General features: G+C 41.5%; 1 protein-coding gene across 3 annotated transcripts in view; it reads right to left on the bottom strand.

Moving 5' to 3' along the window:
* NTRK2 (neurotrophic receptor tyrosine kinase 2) overlaps positions 1-23,228 on the bottom strand; it is a 215,489-nt gene that overhangs the window by 45,608 nt on the left and 146,653 nt on the right. For all 3 annotated transcript variants that reach the window (XM_069880272.1, XM_069880273.1, XM_069880274.1), the window contains 3 exons: positions 14,567-14,697; positions 6,400-6,572; positions 1,569-1,803 (listed from right to left, as the gene is read on the bottom strand). In XM_069880272.1, coding sequence (XP_069736373.1) covers positions 1,569-1,803; positions 6,400-6,572; positions 14,567-14,697 — 539 coding nt within the window. The remainder of the gene's footprint in view (positions 1-1,568; positions 1,804-6,399; positions 6,573-14,566; positions 14,698-23,228) is intronic.

Here is a 23,228-nt window from a genome sequence, read left to right as displayed (position 1 = left end):
AGACCTGCCTTTTGTGAACCCGTGTTGACTGTGCCTGATCACCCAGTTCTCTTGCATGTGCTTCATGATAGCACTCAAGATCACCTGCTCCATGACTTTCCCTGGCACTGAGGTCAGACTGACAGGCCTGTAGTTCCTTGGATCCTCCCTGCGACCCTTCTTGTAGATGGGCACAATGTCAGCCAGCCTCCAGTCCAGTGGAACTTCTCCAGTCTTCCAGGACTGTTGGAAGATGATGGAAAGGGGTTTGGCCAGCACATCCGCCAGCTCCTTCAATACCCTTGGATGAATCCCATCCGGCCCCATAGACTTGTGGGTGTCTAGTCGGGCTAGCAAGGCTCTGACCACCTCCTCTTGGATCACAGGAGCCTCATTTTGCTCCTCTAGCTCCTGGGTTTGTACACAGACAGAATGACTTTCTTTACAATTAAAGACTGAGGCAAAGAAGGCATTAAGTACCTCAGCCTTTTCCTCATCCCCTGTCACTGTTGTTCCTTCTGCGTCCAATAGGGACTGTATGGTCTCCCTAGTCCTCCTTTTATTATTTATATATTTATATATTTTTTGTTATCTTTCACAGACTTTGCCAATCTGATTTCTAGTTGAGCCTTAGCCCTTCTGATTTTTTCTCTGCACAATCTCACTTCCCTGCTGTAGTCCTGTAGTTAGCTTACAGGCTAAACTCTAGGGTTCATAAACTAACAGCCTGGCCACAGATTGCATTCCCCAAGTCACAGGCAGCTCATAGCTTCAGTTCCAATCACGAAATTATTAATGTGGTAGCAAGCAGCAAATGCTGTTAACTACATAACTTGCCACATAGTACAAAGACAACAGTAGCAGTAATCAATTTACATAGCCCTGTTTATCCTAGTGATCCTAGAAACCCTCTACAAACTTCAGAGATCATTTTATGGCAATGAAGCTCAGGGAAAGCAGATTTGGGCTACTCTTACCCATCACTAAACAACTCTTCAATCACAAACGCTAGGGCTAAAGACCTGGCTTTAAGCAGGAAAAACTTAGAGCCAGCATTTCAGGTGCTGTGTATCTGACAATTTCTCATCTACTCTCTTCCTGAGAAAAATACCTGGTCCAGTATTGCTGTACAATATTTACACCTCCTCTAGTAAACTGAAACATTATACAAGACTCAAAAGCTCCAATTTCCATTTAATTTGGCAATACATAAGAACATATTTTCATAACTTCAAAGTGTTGGGCCAATTTTGACTGATTACCCACTGTTACTTTTTATCTGCTGCTGCTTCTTCTTTACTAAAGCCAAGCAAATATGCAAAATTTCTGCCCAGAGAAAAAGACCATTCTGTGATTTACTATTAGAGTAAAAAGCCAACATATATAAACACCGGACACGCCAATCTTACTCTGGTTAACTCTCTCCCAGTTTACCAAAACTTCATAACCCAAAACTAGGTTCTCCATAAGCCAGTCTCTAAATTACCTGATGGACAGATGGTGCAGAGTAAAAGCAGAATCTGTCACATCAATGTGGTAAGACAACTGAGCAAGACATAGTTTGCTACCAATTACAGCAGATCACTTACCCTATAGTAGTCTGTGCTGTACACATCTCTAGACATCCCAAAATCCCCAATCTTCACCAGCAGGTTCTCACCAACCAGGCAATTCCGGGTAGCAAGATCCCGATGCACAAAGTGCTGGGATGCCAAGTAAACCATACCCGCTGCAATCTGCTGGGCAATGTGAAGCATCTGGGATTGGGTCAGCTCAGCAGGACGGTTGCCTTCTGCCATCAGTACTGCATCTGGTCCATGTGCCCTGCACCAAAATACAAGCAGATTAAGTGACAAGTCACTTGTAAACTGGAGAGGTGAAAGGCATTACTGAGCTTAAAACCATACAACTGATTCTATCAAATATAACAAAAAGGGTTACAAATTCATTGGTAAACTAGGAGGAAATTTCTATCTTGGTTTTTTACATGTAATGTTTTCCTTCATCGTGTGAAAGACAGGTGGTGTGAAAAGCATTACACAACAAGCTATATATTACTTGTTGAAATAAGGCACATGTATTCATACTCCTCTGCCCAAAAGCACCACCTTTGTCCTGTTCCATTCTAGTAATCTCTTCTGGAGACTCTCCAGTGCACCTGCTTGGTAACGGAGGAAAATCTTGTTACTCTGTAAGAGTGAAAGGCAATGAAGTGGCATGCATAGCATCACTTTTGCTATTTCTGGCATTCCTTGATTTCTACAGGAGACGGGCCATGGACTCTCCCATCTTTTCTTAAAGAAGAGCTTTAGAGATGCCATCTGAGAAACAAAGGCAGAAATTTTATATTTACACTTCTAATTTCCTATCCAAATGCAAAGCAGGAAACCATTTTTGCTTATTTCATCACAAAGAGTGCGTCCTGCCTCAGATGGCAGTTCTTGAATATAGCAAAAGGACACAAAACATGCACTATTTTGAACAATTAAACGGCTTCAGAAATATGGGTTTCTGAAGACCTAGCAAGTCCCTAAGATGCAATAAACAATGGGTTAATGAGAAACCTGCATACACTCCAGCAGAAGGAAAGCTATCTTGCATTTGGAAAGCCCAGCAAAGTACCAGAACACATGCACTTCAGCCAGCTTTACTGTGCTAGCTCTGGCACACGTGTAACATCCTAGTATCTTGAAGATACAGATATAAATATTCCTACACACAACATTTTACAGTGAGCATTACTAGCTAATCCTTATCCAATTTCTGAGGTTATCTTGCAATCATTCCTCAGCTGATACAACTTATAACATTCTGAATATCACTTTTCATCCAGTCCATTATTCTGCATTTTCAGAAGCCTTTTTTATTCCAATTCCTACTGACTGTTCTTTCTAAGAGAACACTTCTCCTCTTCCCTCAACTTCTCTTTATAAAAAATACTTTAAACTGATTTTTATCTTCTCTCAAAGTTCTTCCTTCCTAGAAAGAGGCGTTTCAGAGAATCAACTTTCTAATCAATAGGGGTGAGGTCTTAATTCATCCCCAGGGAAAGGGCACAAGAGTTTGGAAAAGAGTTGCAAATTAATCAAAATCTGTGAGATCAAATCTGACACTATCTATTAGAAATATGATATTAAAATTGACCCAAGGGAAGAACTTCATGAGTAAAGTGACAGATGTGAGAGAGAAACAAAGGAGCATGTGTAGCACTGCTAGGACTGCATCTGGTACCAGGCAAAGAAGCTCTCTGATACAGGATAAGACATTCAACTACTCTGGGTTGGGGAGAATAAATGGGAGGATATGAAATCTTCAACCAAAACTCACAGGCAAATTTGAAGTGAAAAGCACTGTACCATTTCACTGTATGGATTTTTTCTGACTGTTCACAGACATGAAGCTCTGAGTCACTACATTAAAAAACTTTGTATCTTTTGCTAGCTTCCTTGAGGACATGGTCTGTATTCAAAGAAACTTTTGGAGCATACTTAGCACTCTGTCCACCTCTGTTGTCCTCTTGGTCCTGGCTGTAAATTAGGTACTCCTCATTGTCTGCAACAGCCAGGAACAGTAAGAGATTTCCACATCAGCCTCCACTGGCCAGAACAAGCACAGGGCAGGCATGACTTCGAGGCTTTCGTCCTAGATCTGAAACAACCTTTGGCTGCATGCAAGGCTCTTTTGGGTTAAATTTCTCATTCGTTTTCCCCTGACAGCCTTTGGTGGCGCTGCAGGGTAAGAAATACAGGCTCTTATAGCCCTCTTAGAACTAACCTCCGATACGGCAGCACAAACTGCAGCAAATGCGAAAGGAATGATAAATTGAAGCTTAGGCTTAACAGCTTGTACCAGCATAATCATTTTATGTTCTAAAGACACGTGCTGATTAATAATGAAGAAAAAAACCAGAAGACCTAAAGTAGGAAGTATACTGTTTGCAAAATACCTTTCTGTACATAATTCAAAATCAGAGTTAGGAAAAGGACAATGAAAATTAGGAAAGAGTAAGTATTTCTTATAAGATAAGAAACTATTTCTTATCAGCTGTGAATCTGCCTTCTTCTAACAAAAATCAACAGCTCAATGTCCAGATGGAGATGTGTAACAGGTGGTGTCCCTCAGGGGTCTGTACTGGGACCAGTGCTTCTTAATATTTTCATTGATGATATAGACAGCGAGCTTGAGTGCACCCTCAGCAACTCTGTAGAGGACGCTAAGCTGAGTGGTGCAGTTGTCACATCAGAAGGATGTGATATTATCTAGAGGAACCTGGACAAACTGGAGAAGTGGTCCTGTGTGAACCTCATGAGGTTCAACAAGGCCAAGTGCAAGGTCCTACACCTGGGTTGGGGCAATCTGCATTTCAGTACAGGATGGTGGACAACATGACTGAGAACAGCCCTGCACAGAAAGACTTGGAGGCACTGAGAAGCTTGACATGAGTCGGTAATGTGCGTTCACAGCCCAGAAGGCCAACCATATCCTAGGCTACATCAAAAGAAACATGGCTAGCAGGTCAAGGGAGGGGATTCTGCCCCTCTACTCTGCTCTAATGAAACCCCACCTGTAGTACTGTGTCAACTTGTGGAATCCCCAACATAAGAAGAATAAGGAACTGTTGGAATGGGTCCAGAGGAGTGCCATGAAGATGATCAGAGGGCTGGAGCACCTCTGATATGAGAACGGACTGAGACAGTTGGGGTTGTTAAGCATGGAGAAGAGCAAGCTCTGGGGAGATCATATAGTGACCTTCCAGTACCTGAAGGGGGCTACAAGAAAGCTGGGGAGAGACTTTCTACAAGGGCACATAGTGATAAGACTAGGCACAATGGCTTTACATTGGAAGGGGGAAGATTTAGATTAGACATTAGGAAGAAATTCTTCACAATGAAGGTGATGAGGCACTGGAACAGGTTGCCCAGGGAAGCTGTAGATTCCCCCTGCCTGAAAATGTTCAAGGATAGGATGGATGGGGCATTGAGCAGCCTTGAGCAGCCTGGTCTGGTGGGAGGTGTCCCTGCCCATGGCATTTAGGTGGAAGAAGATGATCTTTAAGGTCCCTCCCAACTCAAACCATTTTATGATTCTATGATTCTACATCTAATGTTCTGAAAAAGTATTAGGATGGCATCTTAGGAAACTGTAGTTCTCTCCTGATGAGTGGCATAGGTCCAAGCAGGTAAATGTAAATGTCCCGCCATGGTTCTGACAATACACTTAAATCCTCTACCAGAAAGATGACTGGTCCCTGAAATGTAGTAGCCTTTGTTCTCTGAAAAGCAGTCGTCTTTGGAGAACAGAATCTCCAGTTCAGGCCCTGGTCTCCTGAACAACCTGTCGGCCCTGCCAGTATGAAAGGATGCTAGCTGATGTCATTTGCTTTTGTGATGTGGCTACTTGTTCAGTGGAGATTAGAAAGGCTGCAAACTCATTTCACACAGGCTATCAAAAATGCATAACTGGTGACAGTAGCAGTCATCAGCCATTTCAGTCAGACAGAAAATCTGAATCCATTTAAAGGCACATCAGTTCTGACTATTTTACAGCTTTGTCACAGACACCTTTCTAAAATGGTAGTACGCCTAAGTTATCGTTGGCAGGAGAGATCTCAATACATTGAAATGATTTTGTGATATCCCTTGATGAAAAGCCCACAGAGGACTTTGAAAGAACAGTCCCTTATGCAAATGAGTTCTTTTACATAAGAGCAAAAGCTGTCTCTTAACTGCTTATTTTTATGTCAACGAGTGCAGGCTAGTGAAGTGCCACATAAACAAGGACACTCTTCATAACTTTGTGGTTCATTAATTACCTATTATTGTGAACCTTAAGCATCATCTCTATATTTATGACTGCTATACTGCCTAATTTCAATTTCTCATGCATATTCTTGAGAAATAAGGCCCTAATCCAGACCTCAAAATGTAGCATTTTCCATTGCACTGAAGATTCTATGGCTCACAGTTTTCTTGCATCAAATTAATGGCAGTCTTTCCAAAATACTAACAGGAGGGAAGAGAAAAGGGGTTAGATTCCAAGAGCTCTTAGACTCCTACAGAGAGCTATAGATGTTGAGTGGGAATTTACCAAGTGCTGCCAGAAAGCCTGCAAGAAAATGATTCCTGCCATAAGATTTATAACCAAACATTTCAGAATACACTGAAATATATTGAAAACAATATTTCTTTGGTTTCCATTTCTTTAGTGCAAAGCATAAGGCTTAACTTAATGACATTTCCAAATAGGTAAAGAAACAAAGAGCCCCACATCCCAGTACAGAACACAGGGGTTGCACAGATTTGCAGCCCTAGGTGCTGGCATTTTCCAGTGGTAGTAGCTAATTTGATATTAAGTGCCAGTAACACCTACCTTCTCTGCCCACTTCTGGCTTTCCAGCACAATATGTGTTTGTGGATTTACCTTAGAAATTTGTTAAGATCTCCGTGCTTCATATACTCAAAGACCATGATGAGTGGGTCACCCTCAACACAGACACCATAGAACTTGACAATGTGCTCATGCTGCAGATTGGTCAGCAGCTCTGCCTCACGGTGGAAGTCCTTGCGAGCATTATCACTGGCATCCTTCAGCGTCTGGTGGAGGAAACAAAAAATGTAAGGACGGTGAAATGTTTGCAGGAGATAGCAAACATGTGGAATGGCTCTGTAAGGGTAAGATAAGGACACTCTACTGCATAAAGGATGGAGGAAATACTTTATTAATAACTTTTCTAGAAATGCAGATGTGATGTTTAAGTGCAACTAAATAATGACAGCACAATTTTCATTCTCCTACCACACATCATCACAAACAACAATTTTTCTCAGAAGTAGATGTAGGAATACTCATGATCTTACTGCGCCAAGTGTTTTCCAAACATAGAAATAAACTGATCCTATCCGGAAATGTACTAGTACACAGCTGGTTCATACCCTTTAGCATTTAACTCCAGCATACCCTAGTATCCTGTTGGTATTTACCTTTCCTCTAAATTCTTCAAAATAAAATTCCGCTTAGTTCAAATACTTAGTGGGAATATAGATGTATTCTTTATGTATTACGAATGTCACTATTGCTGATGTTGGCTCCTGTGATGTGCTATACATTTGGAGATTTATGCAAGTGGATGTCTCTGGACTACAACTTTAAACCTGAGACTTGAGCCAGAAACTCCTTTGAAATCTACTCACATGCCTAAGACTGAGCAGATGTATAAGTAACTGGAGAAGCAGTCCTAAACTGATAGAGAGGAAGTAGATGCAGATCAGAATGATGTGGTGCCAATTTTTCTCACTCACTTTATTTACACAGCTCTAATCTCTTGCATATTATTGTTTTGAATATATCAACACTGGATCAAATAGGATGCTTAATTGTTGTATATTGAAATAATGCTAATTTAGCTGCCACACATAGACAGTTTGGGATCTCTTCTTAAGAACTACACTTTCTGAGCAAGGAAACACTTCCATTCACGGAAAAAAGGCAATTTCTGACACCTATTAAAAGAGGAATATTTATAATTGACAATAAACCATGACAAGTACAAAAAAGTACAGTCCTTGTGCTTATTATTATTCACAAAAACTCATGTCTGGACTCCATACCTCTGGATTTTAACTACACCTAGACTTAATACAAGAGAGGATGAAATACAAAAGTAGCAGCATAGTTTTAACTAAGCAGTCCTTCTCCTAGCCATCTAGTCACTTTATTTTCTACCCTGAGTTCATTTACAGAGTATAGCACCAACCACACTCACCAGAACAGGCACAGAAAATGATGATACTGTGCAATCATTCTGCCAATACACCTGGCTTTTAGCTGCAGTAGTCATGATTTATTCAAGGTTTTTCTTTTGACAGAGACACTTCTATCCACTTTTCCCGTATTATATATATGCATGTGTGAAGAATGGACTAAAAGATGACTGTAAGAGAGAACGCTTGCTTTACTGGTGGAACTGCAACCACAGGTCTTGAAAAATGAACATCTACCATCATAAGGTCCAGATGGGGGGACAGGTAGCAGGGCATACTGGATGGCCATCTACCAAGTTCAGGGAATTTCCCTGTGTATTTTAGACTGTGGATTCTTGAAGGAATAAAAAAATCTCATGCCCCAGATATTCCTTTCCTGGGGGACCCACTTATGAATTTCATGTGTCTCCAGGCCCAGAACCCTTCTTTGACAAGTTTTACCTATAATCATGCAACAAGAATATTGCATCATCGAAGTTTCACAAGCTGTGATATATTAGTATACACAGCTATATCATCTAAGGTGGATATCAAATTAGTTCCTCATTATGGTCTCCCCACAACCCCATCTGAACCAAGTGAGAACTGAAATTGAAATGTCTTGCAATGCTTTTTGACTCGGGGATAATGCTTTAACATGACACAGGCACCAACCCAAAGTCCAATCTATGCTATATAATGAAATCATTGGGAACAATTCTGTTGTAACTTGAGTTTCCTCTGGTGGTTTCATGTATAAAGCAATTCGACTGTAATTCTTCCCAACAACAGAATTAGAAAAACAATTCATATAAAACCCATTTTTAAGTAATAGCAACCTAGGGGAAAAAAAGCTGGCTTTTTCCCTGGATAGACAGTAAGGATGCTGACAGCTCTGTCCTACAAGGATGGCATATTGTATATTTCAGGAGATGCTTTTTATCTCATAGAAACAGCAAAATTATCATATGACAGAGCAGTTGCCATGGCAATTACACATTTTCTGTCAAACAGCAAAATGCAGAAAGGTCTAAAACCCACGTCAAACTTAGGTAAGGTTTCTACTACCAAGGGATGATTTCAATTGCTGTCAGCCACCACTGCAAAACCCACTTTTCATTATTTCATGCAATGCACAGTACAGACAAAATGCATGAGAAACAGCTGACACAGTAAGGCAAGGAGGAGACTGGAAACTGAAGTAATTAATAAGTACATAGCATTTGCATAGCAATTACATTGACAAATGCATTTATCTTGTTCCCTGTGCAAGAGAAAAAAAATGAAACCAAAATAAACCCATAAAAGTACAAAGAAAGAAGAAGACATACTCATTAATATTATAATTGCTGACAAGTATGCCAAAACCCTGCATTCAAAGCACTCTCACCAGTATTTTCTAAGCAGGGAGCACACATACTTTCTAACCACTTGGGCCACCAGCTAAGGAGGTGGGACACACTCCCTTGGGAGACCGAGCGATCCCTGGACTGTTAAGAGTTCTCTATCTGCTGAGTTCATCCTTGTGATAGTTAGACTGCCAGTTCATGCTTATTCTCCTCCACTGAATCCTGTATTCACATATCATCTGGTCTCTGCAGAGCTGTACTCTGTAGCAAGTGCAAACCACCAGCTCCTTAGTCCACTCCAACACCACAGAGCTGCATTCACGGCCAACTCAGAGCAAGAGCAAGCCTCTCACCAACATCAGTGTGACACAGTAAAGAAACTCTTGCAGCAGCTGCCCTTGATACTGTTTTAGCCTTCTCCTATGAAATCATTCCTACCGCTCCCCATCACCACACAGGAGCTGAGTGGTATATTTCTTCAAGAAATCATGGAATCATAGAATGGTTTGGGTTGGAAGGGACCTTAAAGATCATCCAGTTCTACCCCCCTGCCATGGGCAGGGACACCTCCCACTAGATTAGGCTGCTCAAAGCCTCATCCAACCTGGCCTTGAACACCTCCAGAGATGGGGTAGCTACAACCTTTCTGGCAATCTGTTCCAGTGCCTCACCATCCTCACCATAAAACACTTCTCCCTAACATCTAAATCTGTCTTCAACCCCACTGACCATGTTCAAAGACATCAGTGCCAGTATTGACCCCTGTGGAATACCACTCATCACTGCTCTCCACTTCGACACTGAGCCACTGACTGCAACTCGTTGCATGTGACCAGTTAGTTCCACACCCACCAAGTGGTCCCTACATCAAATCCATGTCTCTCCGATTTAGAGACAGGGACGTTGTGTGGGACAGTGTCAAATGCTTTGCACAAGTCCAGGTAGATGACATTCATTACTTTTCCTTTATCCACCAATTCTGAAGCTCCATTGTAGAAGGCCACCAAATTAGTCAGCCATAACTCACCCTTAGTGAAGCCACTCTGGTTGTCACCAATCACCCCCTTATTTTCAATAACATAAGACCTGGCCCGCAGTTCCCCTGGTCTTCCTCTTCGTTTTTTTTTAAAAAAAAAAAAAAAGTGAGTTATGTTTCCCCTTTTCCAATCAGTAGGAACTTCCCCAGCCTGCCATGACTTCTCAGACCTAATAAATAGTGGCTTAGCAACTTCATCTACCAGTTCCTTCATGACCTGTGGATGCATCTCATCAGATCCCATGGACTTGTGCATCTTCAGGTTCCTTAGACTGTCTTGCACCTGATCTCCTCCTACGGTGGGTGGTTCTTTGATCTCCTAGTTCCTGCTTTTGCCCTCCGTGACTTGGACACCGTGGTCTGAGCCCTTGCCAGTGAAGACTGAGGCAAAAAAGTGGTTGAGTACCTCAGCCTTCTCCATATCCTGGGTAACCAGGTCTCCTGTTTTCTTCCAGAGGAATTCCTTGTACATTCTCCCTAGTCTTCCTTTTACCACTGACAGACCTATAGAAGCTTTTCTTGTTGCTCTTGATGTATGTCCTTGGCCAGATTTAATTCTATAAGGGCTTTAGGTTTCCCAACCTGATCCTTGGGTGCTCAGGCAATTTCTCTGTATTCCTCCCAGGCTACCCGTCCTTGCTTCCACCCTCTGTAGGCTTCCTTTCAGTGTTTAGTTTGTCCAGGAGTTCCTCATTCATCCATGTCCATTCTCCTGGTGGTTTTGCCTGACCTCCTCTTTGTTGGGATACATCACTCCTGAGCTTGGAGAAGGTGATCCTTGAATACTAATCAGCTTTCTTAGACCCCTCTCCCCTCAAGGCTTTTTATCCCATGGTACCCTACCAAGCAGATCCCTGAGGAGGCCAAAGTCTGTTCTCCTGAAGTCCAGTGTGGTAAGCTTGAACTCCAACGTTTCATGGTCACTGCAACCAAGGCTTCTCTTGAGCTTCACATTCCCCATAAGCACATCAGTGACCTTGTTGGTGAAAACAAGGTCCAGCATAACACCGCCCATTGTTGGCTCTTCAGTCACTTGGAGAAGGAAGTTATCAATGCAATCCAGGAACCTCCTGGACTGCATGTGCCTGCTGTGTTGTCCCTCCAATAGATATCAGGGTGGTTGAAGTTTCCTATGAGAATCAGAGCTTGTAAAAGCAAGGCCACGTGCATCTGTCTATAGAGGGCCTCATCCACTTGTTCTTCCTTGTTTGGTGGCCTGTAGCAGACCCCCACTAGAACGTGACCTGTATCTGCCTCCCTTTCATCCTGACCCGTAGTCTCTCAGTCAGCTTTTCATTCATCCCCAGCTCCCCACACTCCAATTGGTCACTGACATAGAGGGCAACACCCCTAAATGAAGGAGTAGTTTTGACCCTTATCTGAACTGAAGGCCTGAAGTGCTAGGAACCTTTGATTTTCTTCAAATGTTCTTCATGTCATGCACACAGCAGTTTGTGAGGTGAGCTCAATCCTGGAGCAGCAGAGAGTGAATACCCCTCCAGCCTCCCAGGGGAGCCAAAGGCAGCTGCTGACCTGTATCCTGACAGTTATCCTCACCTCCAGCTCCAGCCAGCTTAAACTACTGCAAGACTATGCCTAGGGATCCAACCCCATCAGAAGATATTACAGATCAGGTCTCAACAATCACTGTGACAGGGCAAAACAGCCTGCAAGGGAACAGTCACTTCTGCTTCCTCCACCCTCTGTTCTTTAAAAGTGCTCACAGCAAATAGTGTATAGATGTCATGTATAAACTTACCCGGGAAGGTGGGTAGTATAACGCCCATGCAGCTAGCTTAACCTGCAGTTAAGCATTTTGCTTATGGGGTTTGACCCACAGAATTAATTTTTGAACCACTGTGGCTCCCTTCAAAAAGCCTGATGGCTGAAACAAACTTAAACAGATTGCCTTTCTCCTCTTCCAAGGAACAAAAGCTCAAGCACTTTATGTTATTTATGCTAAGCCTTATTTTATATATTCCCAGATTTTTCTGGGTCTCTTGGCTCCTAAATAATCTGCTGCAGGAAAGTCAGCATTTCAGATACCAGCTGGTGAAAAAGAAGGAAGATGCATGTAGAGTCAGACAGTAGTGCTGAGGATCAGGCACGAACCACACAGTTGTCCAGTAACAGTGCCGGTGAGACTGTGCTTTCTTGCTGCCTAAATCACCCTGGCACCACTTTACTGCTCACCAAATACATATTCCCACTGGGGTCACTAAATCTATTTCATGGAGACAGGTGTGTTGTGGTTTTGCATAGTGGCATGAAGCTCTGCAAAACCCTTGCTGTGTGCCAGGCGGAGCTGCCCTCTGCTGCTGGCATCTTGGTCTACTCTAATGCTTAAAAAAAAAAAAGTATCACACATTTTCACTGCCAAACCATGACCCCAGGGTTGGGTGCGGATGCAGTCCTCTGGCTAGATAGGTCTCTGCGCACCAGTGAGGTTCCATCCCTTGACCTCCTCAGTGACTGCTGAAGGACACCCGTGCGCTATTGTTTGTGCCAAAGTAAAATAGCAAAGTGTCAGGCAACTAACCTCTCAGTTATAAAGGGATCAATCCAATGGCACAATTCACAAAAAAAAAATTGATCTTTGAGCCAGAGTCACATCTTCAAAAGACAATGTAAGAAACATAAAATGGGCATAGCCTGTCTTCAGATGTACTTCTTCCCACAACTGCCTGCAAGACCCTTATTAAGGACACTACAGAGTGGATTTGGAAAAAAAATAAACAAAATAGTATGACGACTGGTCCAGAAAAGTCATAGATCTGTCACCTAAACTCAAGGAAACATCTCTGCCTTTAAAGGCTGCATGCTCTTCCTTGTGAATTACACTGAGAAAGAGCAGCAGAGTGTGAGTATGGTACAGCATTTAACAGCCAAAGTGCCAGGCTCCATTTGGTCAGAGCTTTCAAAGGAAGTAAAGGAATGGAAAGACTTTTATTCTGCTATCAAGCAATTCCCTGAAGTGATAGAGGAAAGGCAATTTCCACTCTCGCTTCACCAAAATACAATAGAAAATTCATTCAGATCTAGTTTTGTCATCTCCTACTTCTTGCTTTCTCCTGTCTATGATATACCTCTTCATGGCTTAATTTTTTTGGTCAGAGCTGACTGACTTAACAACTCTCAAGTATCAAAAAAGCTTGTAATCTTGGCAAACCCCCGAAACCTGTTATTTTTGATGGAACAAGAAAGCACTCTGCAAGACCATACTCCTTTCATGTTCTCTTGCTACCACATCCAAAACTCTGTTTCTTGCTTCCAAATAAAAAAAGATGATCTACTTGATTATTTTTACTATATGGGTTGATCCAAAATATACACACTTGCCTAATTGTGACTGGTCATATAACATTATTTTCTGATCCCTAGGCACATTCCAAATTCTAAATGTGTATTCTCCCTGCATTTAATGAGATACTCCAAATGCTGAACACCTTGTTCCGCTTTTGAAAGAACACAGATGGAGATAAAGAGATTGTTGCCAGGGAGACTCTGCAAACTCTTATGGGTGTAGTTTCACTAATATTGTTTTCTAGAATACATCCATACTGAGGCTGACAACCAAACTCAGCCCTTCCATTTGGGGGGACAAAAAGGCTTGGTACTGTGAAGCAGGTTTGGTGTCCAAGCTCTGAGATCAAGCTGGAAACCTTCTTACTCCTTGGAAGACTCCCAATGTACTAAGTAGTCTGTGCCCTACTAAACAAATGACCAAAGAAATGACGAACGAAAGAAGAACCACAAAAATGACATTTTTTTTTCCCCCTAGAAATGTGAGAACTATTCTGCATACTTGAAACTCCAAGGTTATGGCTGTTTTCATGCAGCATCCTCCTCTTCCGGACTGCATATTTGGAGAGTTGACTATAGCTGTATAATCAAGAATCACTCCTCTAGGTCTTACATAAGCAGGACTTCTGGATTTCCATATATCAGTTTTTAACAGCACATGATAATACTATCCACAATTTTGTTATAATATTCCTGGCAGCTATATTAATGAAGTTTACCCACAGAAAATTTCAGTAGCTGACTAAAAGTATGGCACAATCTTGAAAATGAAAGGCCTTCTCTGACTAGCAATTATACACACAGCCTATTCACTTAGCCAGTATCAGATTATTTTTTAGACTCAAATATATGTTATATGTATTTTTAATGACCTAGACATTATTTTTCACTAATTATATTTTAGATAGAACATAAAAGATTTTGCCCCTTTGTGACACTGTCTGTTTCTCCCCTTTTCCTTATGAAATTAAGCTCTCATTTTATAATCCACAGCAAGATCAAGTATCGCATTCTCTTAACACTCCATTAGCCTTGTGAACTCTTCCATATATATCAGAACAGCTGCACTGGGCTACAGAATAGGTAAACACAGTCATTTACAAATAAAATAGCATTAGTTGCAACCATGAATTAATAATGGAAACCCTAGACTCTTTTACCTTCACTGCCACCAAGATCTTGTCCTGCTCGGGACAGAGGTTATAGCATTCCGCCAGAAAGACTTTCCCAAAGGCTCCTTCTCCCAATTCTCTTTTGAGAACAATATTGTGGCGTTTGATGTGCTGCACAACTGTGGAAAGAAGACAAAATTGAGGTCAGAAGTGAGATGCAAGGCCAGGATGGGAAGGTGTCCAAGTTTATAGCCACATGAATATATGTTTCCCTGTAAAGCAGAATGCATGTTGTAGAAGGAATCACGTGTTATTCATTAATGCTTTGTCCAAAAAGACCAAGTTAATATATTTATATTTGGAGAGTGGCATACATGCTGGATAATAATACATGGAAATAAGAATTACCTACAAAAAGTCCATTTATTATTGTGTTAGGATGACTACTGTGAAGTGTATGTAACAGCTAATGTTGCTGTTTTAAAACATGAAGACAAAGAATCAGAAAACAAACCAAAGTTTTCTCACACAACTTCTTTCTTTTTGTACCTCTAACAATAGGTGAACTCTCTCATCCAAGTCAAAAAGTTTTAAATTAACATAATCCAAGAAAATAAAACATGTCCTCTCTCATCTCAATGCAATTTACTCTCTTCTTTTCTTACCACTAGTACAACTGTTTTCCCTTTCTGTGCTATACTAGAGCTACAAGATAGAAATTTCAGTCTTGAAAACATGACTTACAGTATTGCTCTGAAGCAAAATAAATAAAAGATGGACAAGGATTTTAGACAGCATAGTGGACAGAGCCGTAGTTGAACTGCTGAGCAGGATATTAAAGTCCCTGAGCATTTTTGTTCAGCTAATTTCACATCTTCATTGCAGCACAAGCTTTCACTAAAAGTTTAAAAGATTGTACCAAAATTTTGTAAATACGTTGTAGATTTGCAATGTTGAAGCTAAATAAAGCATTTGTAAGGATAGTTCAACTGCCCAGCTCACAGGGTTGACAGCTTGTGTTGCTGAAATTGTACAAAACAGTCAGCATCTCCTGGTGAATTTAACCTCAGTCCATTTAGTTGCTTTAGCAAACACTGAAATTTAACCTTGCCTCGACAAAGCCTATTTGCAACTTAAATCTTCAACATGGTGAAGTAAAGAGCAGTGGACTAGCATCAGGCCTACTTCTGCAACGTCATGACTCTCACCACAGCTGCTTAACTGCAGGGGCCAGGACTGAACGCTGCTGATAATTTAGGATATATTCTGATGCAGACGAAGCCCTGCCTTCATGTTTGGCTGTATGTCTGTTCCAAACTGGGTCACCACTTATGCAGAAATCAGCTTGTCTCCTTTACTAAAAGATGGAAAATGGAGTGCTGCTGGTAACAGCACTGCAGAGACAACGCACAGCCTGCCCCTGCTGCTGTCACCAGCATTTGGAGAAAGGACCTACAAGAGAAAAATGTTCCCCAGATTCTGAGCCTGTGGTGATGTAACCAGAATGCGCTGCATAAAAATGCTCTTCATATCCATGCGCATGCATAAAGGGGGATCCTGGTGCTGAAGCAAGCCAGAAGATTGAGAGATGTCCCCAGGGCACCTCCATTATGAGTCTGCTAGGCAGGCAGTACACCTGAAGATGTGGACCTCCACAAGACCCAGCTGGAACCTGCCAGAAACACCTAGGCCAGCACACAAGCAGGCCAGTTGTGCCCTGGCAGTGCAGTGAAGAAAGTCAGCTTCTCCCCATAATACACCAGACCCACAAGGGCTTGCTCCTGTCCCCACAGCTGGCGGCTGCAGGGAGGGCAATGCCTGCCGCCTCCTTTGAAGCCAGGCCTGATGGCAGAGGCTACGCATCTCATTAATACACACGAAATGAGACTGCAAGGTACCACATTTGTCTCTCTTGTTAAACTCTCCTCTAGCGTAAGATCAAATTTTATCATTGCAATACATCTATATGAGGACACTTTGTTTGGCCAGCTATACAAGCAGCTCCCGCGCAGTCAGTAGGAATTTGCTTTTTATTCTCATCTCCTCCTCAGCTTTGGCTTTCAAGGAAGGCACAAATTGGAGTCGGCACAAGGTATATTTGAACCAAAACACATCCCATCCCTATGGATGCAAATTAACTGGCATACCTCGCCTTTGTTAACACTGGTCACAAAGCACACACGTGGGAAGGACTGCTGCCCCAGTATGTCACCTGAGCACAGGAGCCTGGCACACCTTGTGACCTGTGCTTTAAAAAATGCTTACTAATAAATGAGCACTCCCCCTACCCCTTGCCAAACCTGCCATTCAACCCAGTCTCCTGGGGAATTCTTTTGCTTCCCTCTGCTTGATCAGTATCACTAGGAGGGTGCCTCTCTTCCTTTCCTAAAGAGAAAAGTACAGTTCCATGTTACCAGTGTCACCATCTCTGAATGTTCACAAAGACCACAGACAGGGAGCAGGGCTGAGATTCTGTCCTACTAGCATCAGCAGCCAAACTCCAGCAAAGGCAGTTTTTCATTTGGTTCTCTTTATAGCTGCCAAAGACCTTGTGATGAACACAGCCGACTTTCTGAATTTGCGTGGGTTCTCTCCATTTTGAACCTAGCACGTCCTCAATATTGACCCTAGCAGTACGCAGTTCCTGGAGGACTTCACAAACAACAGAGTAAAAATAAATAAGAAACATAGCAACAACTTCTCTGTAGTACACTTACAGCTGCTGTTAAATGCTCTTCTAAAAAGTAACCATTTGAATAAACAACACATCCTATAAACCAAACTGTAAAAACCGAAACACAGCAAGACACAGAAGAGATATGTGCAGAATAAATTTGCAACTTGTCATGCTCTATCTATCCCTATCTGAGCTTCACCAAGTCACTAAATAAATAAAACCCAACAAGGAATGCAACTAAATGGGCAGAGATTAAGTATAAGAACAATGTAAGAAAATCAAACACATGATCTGACAGAAATACGAGCTAAGGAAAAAATCTGTTTACCAAACCTAGGGCCTCAGCCATAATGACACTGTCTTCAGTGGGAGGAGATTTCAGCAGGAGATACACTGAAAAATTCAGGTCAAAACTTGCTTTCAGTTAGTATCAGGATAAAGCCAATTATCTCTGTTGAAATACAAGAGATTATATTGGATTTACATTGAAGAAACAAAAAAGAATTTGGCCAAAGATGTGGCATAACTGAATTACCTAAGAATTGGTCTCATAACATTGTCTCACAGGCAAAGACATACAAACATTCAAAGGGCGTATATGTACTGTCCTCTAAATGGTGATTGTCTTTGAACTGCCATTTGTACTTTTAAAAGCACATCATCCATGATTTAAAAGATCTCATCAGATTACTGTAAAAAATATGCACATTAAGCTAAAAGCTAAGTTGAGCATAAACACTTAAGAGAAAAATGAAACAAAAGATGAAGTGAGACCAAGCAAAGTAAACAAGGGTAAAAGCTGAAAAAAATGTGGTGTTAAACAACCACACAACTGTGCCCATAGGAGCAGGGGGTTCCCACGAAAGACTGCATGGAATTGGCTGGCAACAGGGAGCACAACTGCAGAAAAGAGCTCTCTTTTCATCTCAAGTTTTCAGAGACGTCCCACCAACAGAGCTGGAATCCCAGGTATTTCACTTACTAATAAACAGTACATCACACTAGAAATGACACATCGAAGCCTTATCCTGCAAACATTGTCTGCAGGCATGGGACTGTGCTCTTTGATGGTAAGGCTGAATAAAGATCATCGTATTCTGGAGTGGGTCTCAGCAAACAGGGGCAATTGAGTATCACCTCACCATATTGAATTCACTGAGTTGGAACTGACTGATTTCAGCCACAGCCAGCAGGACAGCCAGCAGTATAAATTACTAAAATGCTTGAAAGTCCGAGCTATTTACTTGCCCTAATGTGTAATTATTCTCATTGCAAATAAGAATGAATGCCTTTTTCTTAGTTTCTTAATTTTTAGCTAGTCTAGCTTGCACCTCCCTCCCTTAGGTTTTAGGACTTTCCCTGCTAGCTTGAGCAGCCTTTTAAGGTGTGGTGTTAAATATACATAATCAACACTCTTCTTGCTCTCCTTGGTAAGGCAAAGCAATTGAACCCTTCCCAGGAAAACATCTTCTCTAGTTCGCCAGTCATTTTCATGGCTCTTCTCTGAAAAAAAATCTCAACAACCTTTTAAAAAAAGTTGTTTACACTTTTTTTTCCCAACTGGAAGCCAGAGTCTTATAGTACCTTCCATGAGGTTGTGATAAAATCAGCTCTCTATATCTCTGCACATCCAAAGATCACACTACTCCTTTTAAAGTCGGGTCTCCTAAAGAGTACTTGCGATACTGAATTGAGTGAGGTGTTCAAGATGAGACACATTCAAGCATACCACATAACCATGCAATTTTTATGCTGTTAGTTTCAGATGTGTTCCCATGTGCCTCATGAGAACAGCAGAGGAGTGGAGAGATCCATCCTTCTGGAGAGGCTGCAACACCAACTGACTGCTTGATGGACAGTAAGCATCACAGCAGACATGCTCCATCATAAGAGTGTTCACTTAACTACCAACAGTAGAAGATCCTGCTGTGTTGCACGCCCCCTTAATTCATCTGCTGAGTCTGCCTTCTAGGTTAAAGTCCAAAATCTTGCTAGTGGTACACATGTGGAACACTCCTGATGAAATATCTTGTACCAGATCTCTGAAAAGATAATGAGGATCTTCAAGATACCAAGTAATCAGGCAAAGTAATACTATAAACGTATTTACAGTTGCATAAGAAAAATCAGCAACAGCTGACTCGGCTTGTGATGTGGCACAAGATACCACAGAAGGACATTCTGCAAGTTTCTTCATTTCTTCTCCTACCAATTCTCTTGTAATTGGGAAGACTCGACTATTTCTAAGATCCTGCTAGGAAAAAGCAGGTGCAAATGGATGAGTGATTGTTCACATAGTGTACAAATTGTACAGTGCTTGTCATAAACGTAAAAGGAACTTCAGAGAGAATCCTTTAGCAGCGGGATACAAAATCACTATAAACAGCAGACAGCAAGTCTAGCACAATGGCCATCAGGTTCTGAAGGAGCAGCATCTCTACAGTTCTGTATGCTACTGCCAGAGTTGAAATCTTGGGACATTAAAATATCAGCTCTTTAACATGCAGTAAAAGCCAACAACAACAAACACTTTTTTTCCTTTCTTTTAATGTTTTAACCTGTCAACATTGCCTGGATGCAAAAGTAAGCCAGCTTAGTTCTGACAGTGTATTTTTCATTATTTGATATGTTTATCCCATACAACATTCATTGCTTATTATTCGTCATATATTTTTGTGTAGTGCTGTTGCTGTTTAATTTTTACCATACAGTGGAAACAAATTCTCAAGTAATGCTGGTGCCTAGCTGTTGCAGGTGCAAGCAAAGAAGCAGCATGTTGTCATATATACAGTCCACAGCTGTGACTCAACTCACATCTTTTTAACAGAAGGAAAACAAGCCGGCAGCAAACCTGTTCCTCAGGTACTTTTCTCTAAATGAAATGTGTTGGAACAGGCTATATAAAATGGAACATGATGGATCCACAGAAGAACTAGGGCAGAAAGCCACTTGGACCTTATCATAGAATCATAGAATCTCCAGGTTGGAGAAGACCCACGGGATGACTGAGTCCAACCATTCCTTTCAAACACTAAACCATGCCCCTCAACCCCTTGTCCACCCATCCCTTAAACACCTCCAGGGAAGGTGACTCAACCACCTCCCTGGGCAGCCTATTCCAGTGCCCAATGACCCTTTCTGTGAAAAATTTTTTCCTTATGTCCAGCCTAAACCTTCCCTGATGGAGCTTGAGGCCATTCCCTCTCAGCCATTCCTCATAAGGCCTGTTCTCCAGCCCCCTCACCAGCTTCATCACTCTTCTCTGGACCTCACCACATTCCCTGCACAATTTTAGCTTCTGAATCACTTTCAATTTTGTTTTTTTTGAAAAAGAATAGTTTTAATTCAACAGTTGTGTAACAGTTACCCCTGAGTGGTAATCACTGACGTGACAGATTTTCACAGGCATCAGGCTCCAAGTGACCTTGAGGAGACATTTAATGGGCAAACTGAATAGGCAGTGACCTTCCTGGAAGACCTGGTGACAAGAAAGGCAAACCTGTGAGCAGACACAGGAACGGCATAAATTTCCAGAGATTTCCTAGTTGTCCAGAGCTAAAGCTGAGAATAAATCCAGTAAGTATGTGATTGCTGCAGCTTAATGTTTCAGTTGCTTCACTTACAACTTATGCTGTCATAGAATCTACACCTTAAACCCCAGAGTTCCTATTATCCTGGCTGAGAATTAGGCTTCCCTTTACAACACAGTGCTGCAATGCCTGAAAGCGTGCCCAGTCCTCCCTCACCTGCCCACAGCAGCAGGGGGACCACAGCTCTTGCCCACTGTAAACTCATTTTGCTGTAGATGGCATGACTTTTCTCTGGCTGAAACACAAGTGTTTGCTCCCTTTTTTTTTTCCTTTAATTTCTGGCGAAGCATTTTATCTTACCCTTGTTAAAATAATGTATTTGTTTTAGTTGGCCAAGATACTCTCAGATTGTCTACAGACAGGCAAATTGACACACCTGATTAGATCCTTATAATAAAAAAAGAACTACTTAATAATAAAATACAGTAACAATGATATAATTGTTATAAATGCATAAGCTTTATGAGCTCAATTCACTTTTCAGGAAAACAAGAATGATGAAGTCAATGTTTTCTCCAAGCATGAATTCACTTTTGCATTTGCTAAGGTATACAAGACTCTCAAGCCTTAGCAACCCAGAACTGGACAATATTTCAGTTATAAATATGGATTAAATATGGATTTGATCTGTAACATGCTAAAACAATTGGGATATATGAGAATAACTGAAAGCTAAATTTGGCGCTCTATGCTCACAATAAATAGAAGATACTAGTGGCTCTGTGCTTCTCTTTCTCTGCTGCTATTAGCCTACTAACAGTTTTTCAGCACAGTATGGTAAATCAACCCTAAGCAGAAAACTGTACTGGAATTTTGACCAAACATTGCCTTTGCAAATGTGTATACACCTAATTCATAAATGCCAAAATCTCCCAAAAAACTAATGATGGTAAAACTTAAAGGCTATTGTGTGTGCGTTCCTGCATAAAACCTCTGCTATTACTATTTAATCGTAGCAAATCTGGTCCATCTTCCACATTTAAGTTAACTGGAGACAATGGTCTCACCACCACCCTTCTCTCAGCTCAGACCAGGAAGCCTTTGCCCTCAGCATGACAGTGATCTTTAGGGATCTTCTGTGGTGCAGAAAGAGAAGCACTCAGCAACGGATGAAGAAGTATCATGTAGCATATCACATATAATAGCCACTTGCAGGCATGAGAGGCTAATAAACATACTGTCTTCAAAGTATTAACTCTTTTCTATCTCTGTTTTCAGAAACAGGCATAGTCTCAAAAGTATCCTAGGATGTCAGTTTGAGAAGGACCTGAAAGAAAAACACCATGCATTCAGAGACTGAGCCATACTCAAGCTTGGCCTAAGTACGTATAAAGGTGAAATCCAAAGGAGAGCGCCCTGTTTATAATGTAGGTTTCTTGTTTTGTATTTTCTCTTCTCATTTTAAAAGGAAATAACTTTGTACGTCAGTATAAGGGAGGACAGAAGGGTTTTGCTGGCAGCCTTTCAAAAGGAAATACGAAGAGTAAATGAGGCTTTCAAGCCTGTGAAGGAATAAACCATATGCTTAGCTTACAGTCCCAAGTTCTATCCCATTATAAAAAAAAAGCACAGACTTGATTTTTACCTTTTGCTGAACTATTTTACTAAAAAAAGAGCACAGTATCTGATCTGCCATGTAAAAGGGGTAGGTCTGTCCTGTTGCAGTTAATTGTGCATAGAAAGAATAGGGAACAACAGTGAAAACATCGAAGGAGCATAACAGAATCCAGACTTTCATATATTATTTTTAAGCATATAGTTTATGGTTTTCCTAAGAATTTTTGTCCTGCTTCAGAGTGCTTTTTACAGTTCTATCAGGCAGCAGCACACTTGGTGGCTTCCCATGAGGAAAGCTGACTCTTACACATGCCCATATTTTACTTGCTTTGGGCCAACTGAAGTAAACTCCTCCCCTAGAGAGAGGTTCAGCCTCTGCTTCTTTAACTGCACACACTTAGGGGTTTGCTGCTATACAGGCTTTGTGATTCTTTGTGTACTGCTCCCTTTCCTGGGTTTTGCTCTAAGCAGCCTTTAAAAACAGAGAAAAGCTACAGGTTTGGTTATCTCTTAGGAGGATGCACAGAAAGACAAAAGACAGCAGGCAGTGCAAACAAACAAAAGAAAAAATTTCTTTGTTCTTTGATCAGATCCCTGTACTATTGACTGAGCAACAAAACCACCAGGAAGCAGAGAAAACAAGTCTTGAGTCTTCCTATGGACTGAAAAAGCAAAGAACCTCAGTTTGCCCTCTGTCCTCCAGGGATGCAGAAGGGGTTAGCACTAACCATTATACTGCCCCAAAGCCCCATGCAACAGAACAGATGAGCAAAACAATCATAAAAGGTGAACAGACCTGACAAAGAGGTTACTCTCTTTTACAGCCATGCTGTTCTTCAGCATTTCTGCATCCGTCCATGGTGAGGCGTTTGTTGCTCTGCTTTCA

The sequence above is a fragment of the Phaenicophaeus curvirostris genome, chromosome Z, assembly GCF_032191515.1.
Source record: "Phaenicophaeus curvirostris isolate KB17595 chromosome Z, BPBGC_Pcur_1.0, whole genome shotgun sequence".
NCBI lineage: Eukaryota > Metazoa > Chordata > Aves > Cuculiformes > Cuculidae > Phaenicophaeus > Phaenicophaeus curvirostris.
The sequence above is the reverse complement of the archived record's forward strand: the minus strand, read 5'-3'. Positions and strand labels throughout refer to the sequence as shown.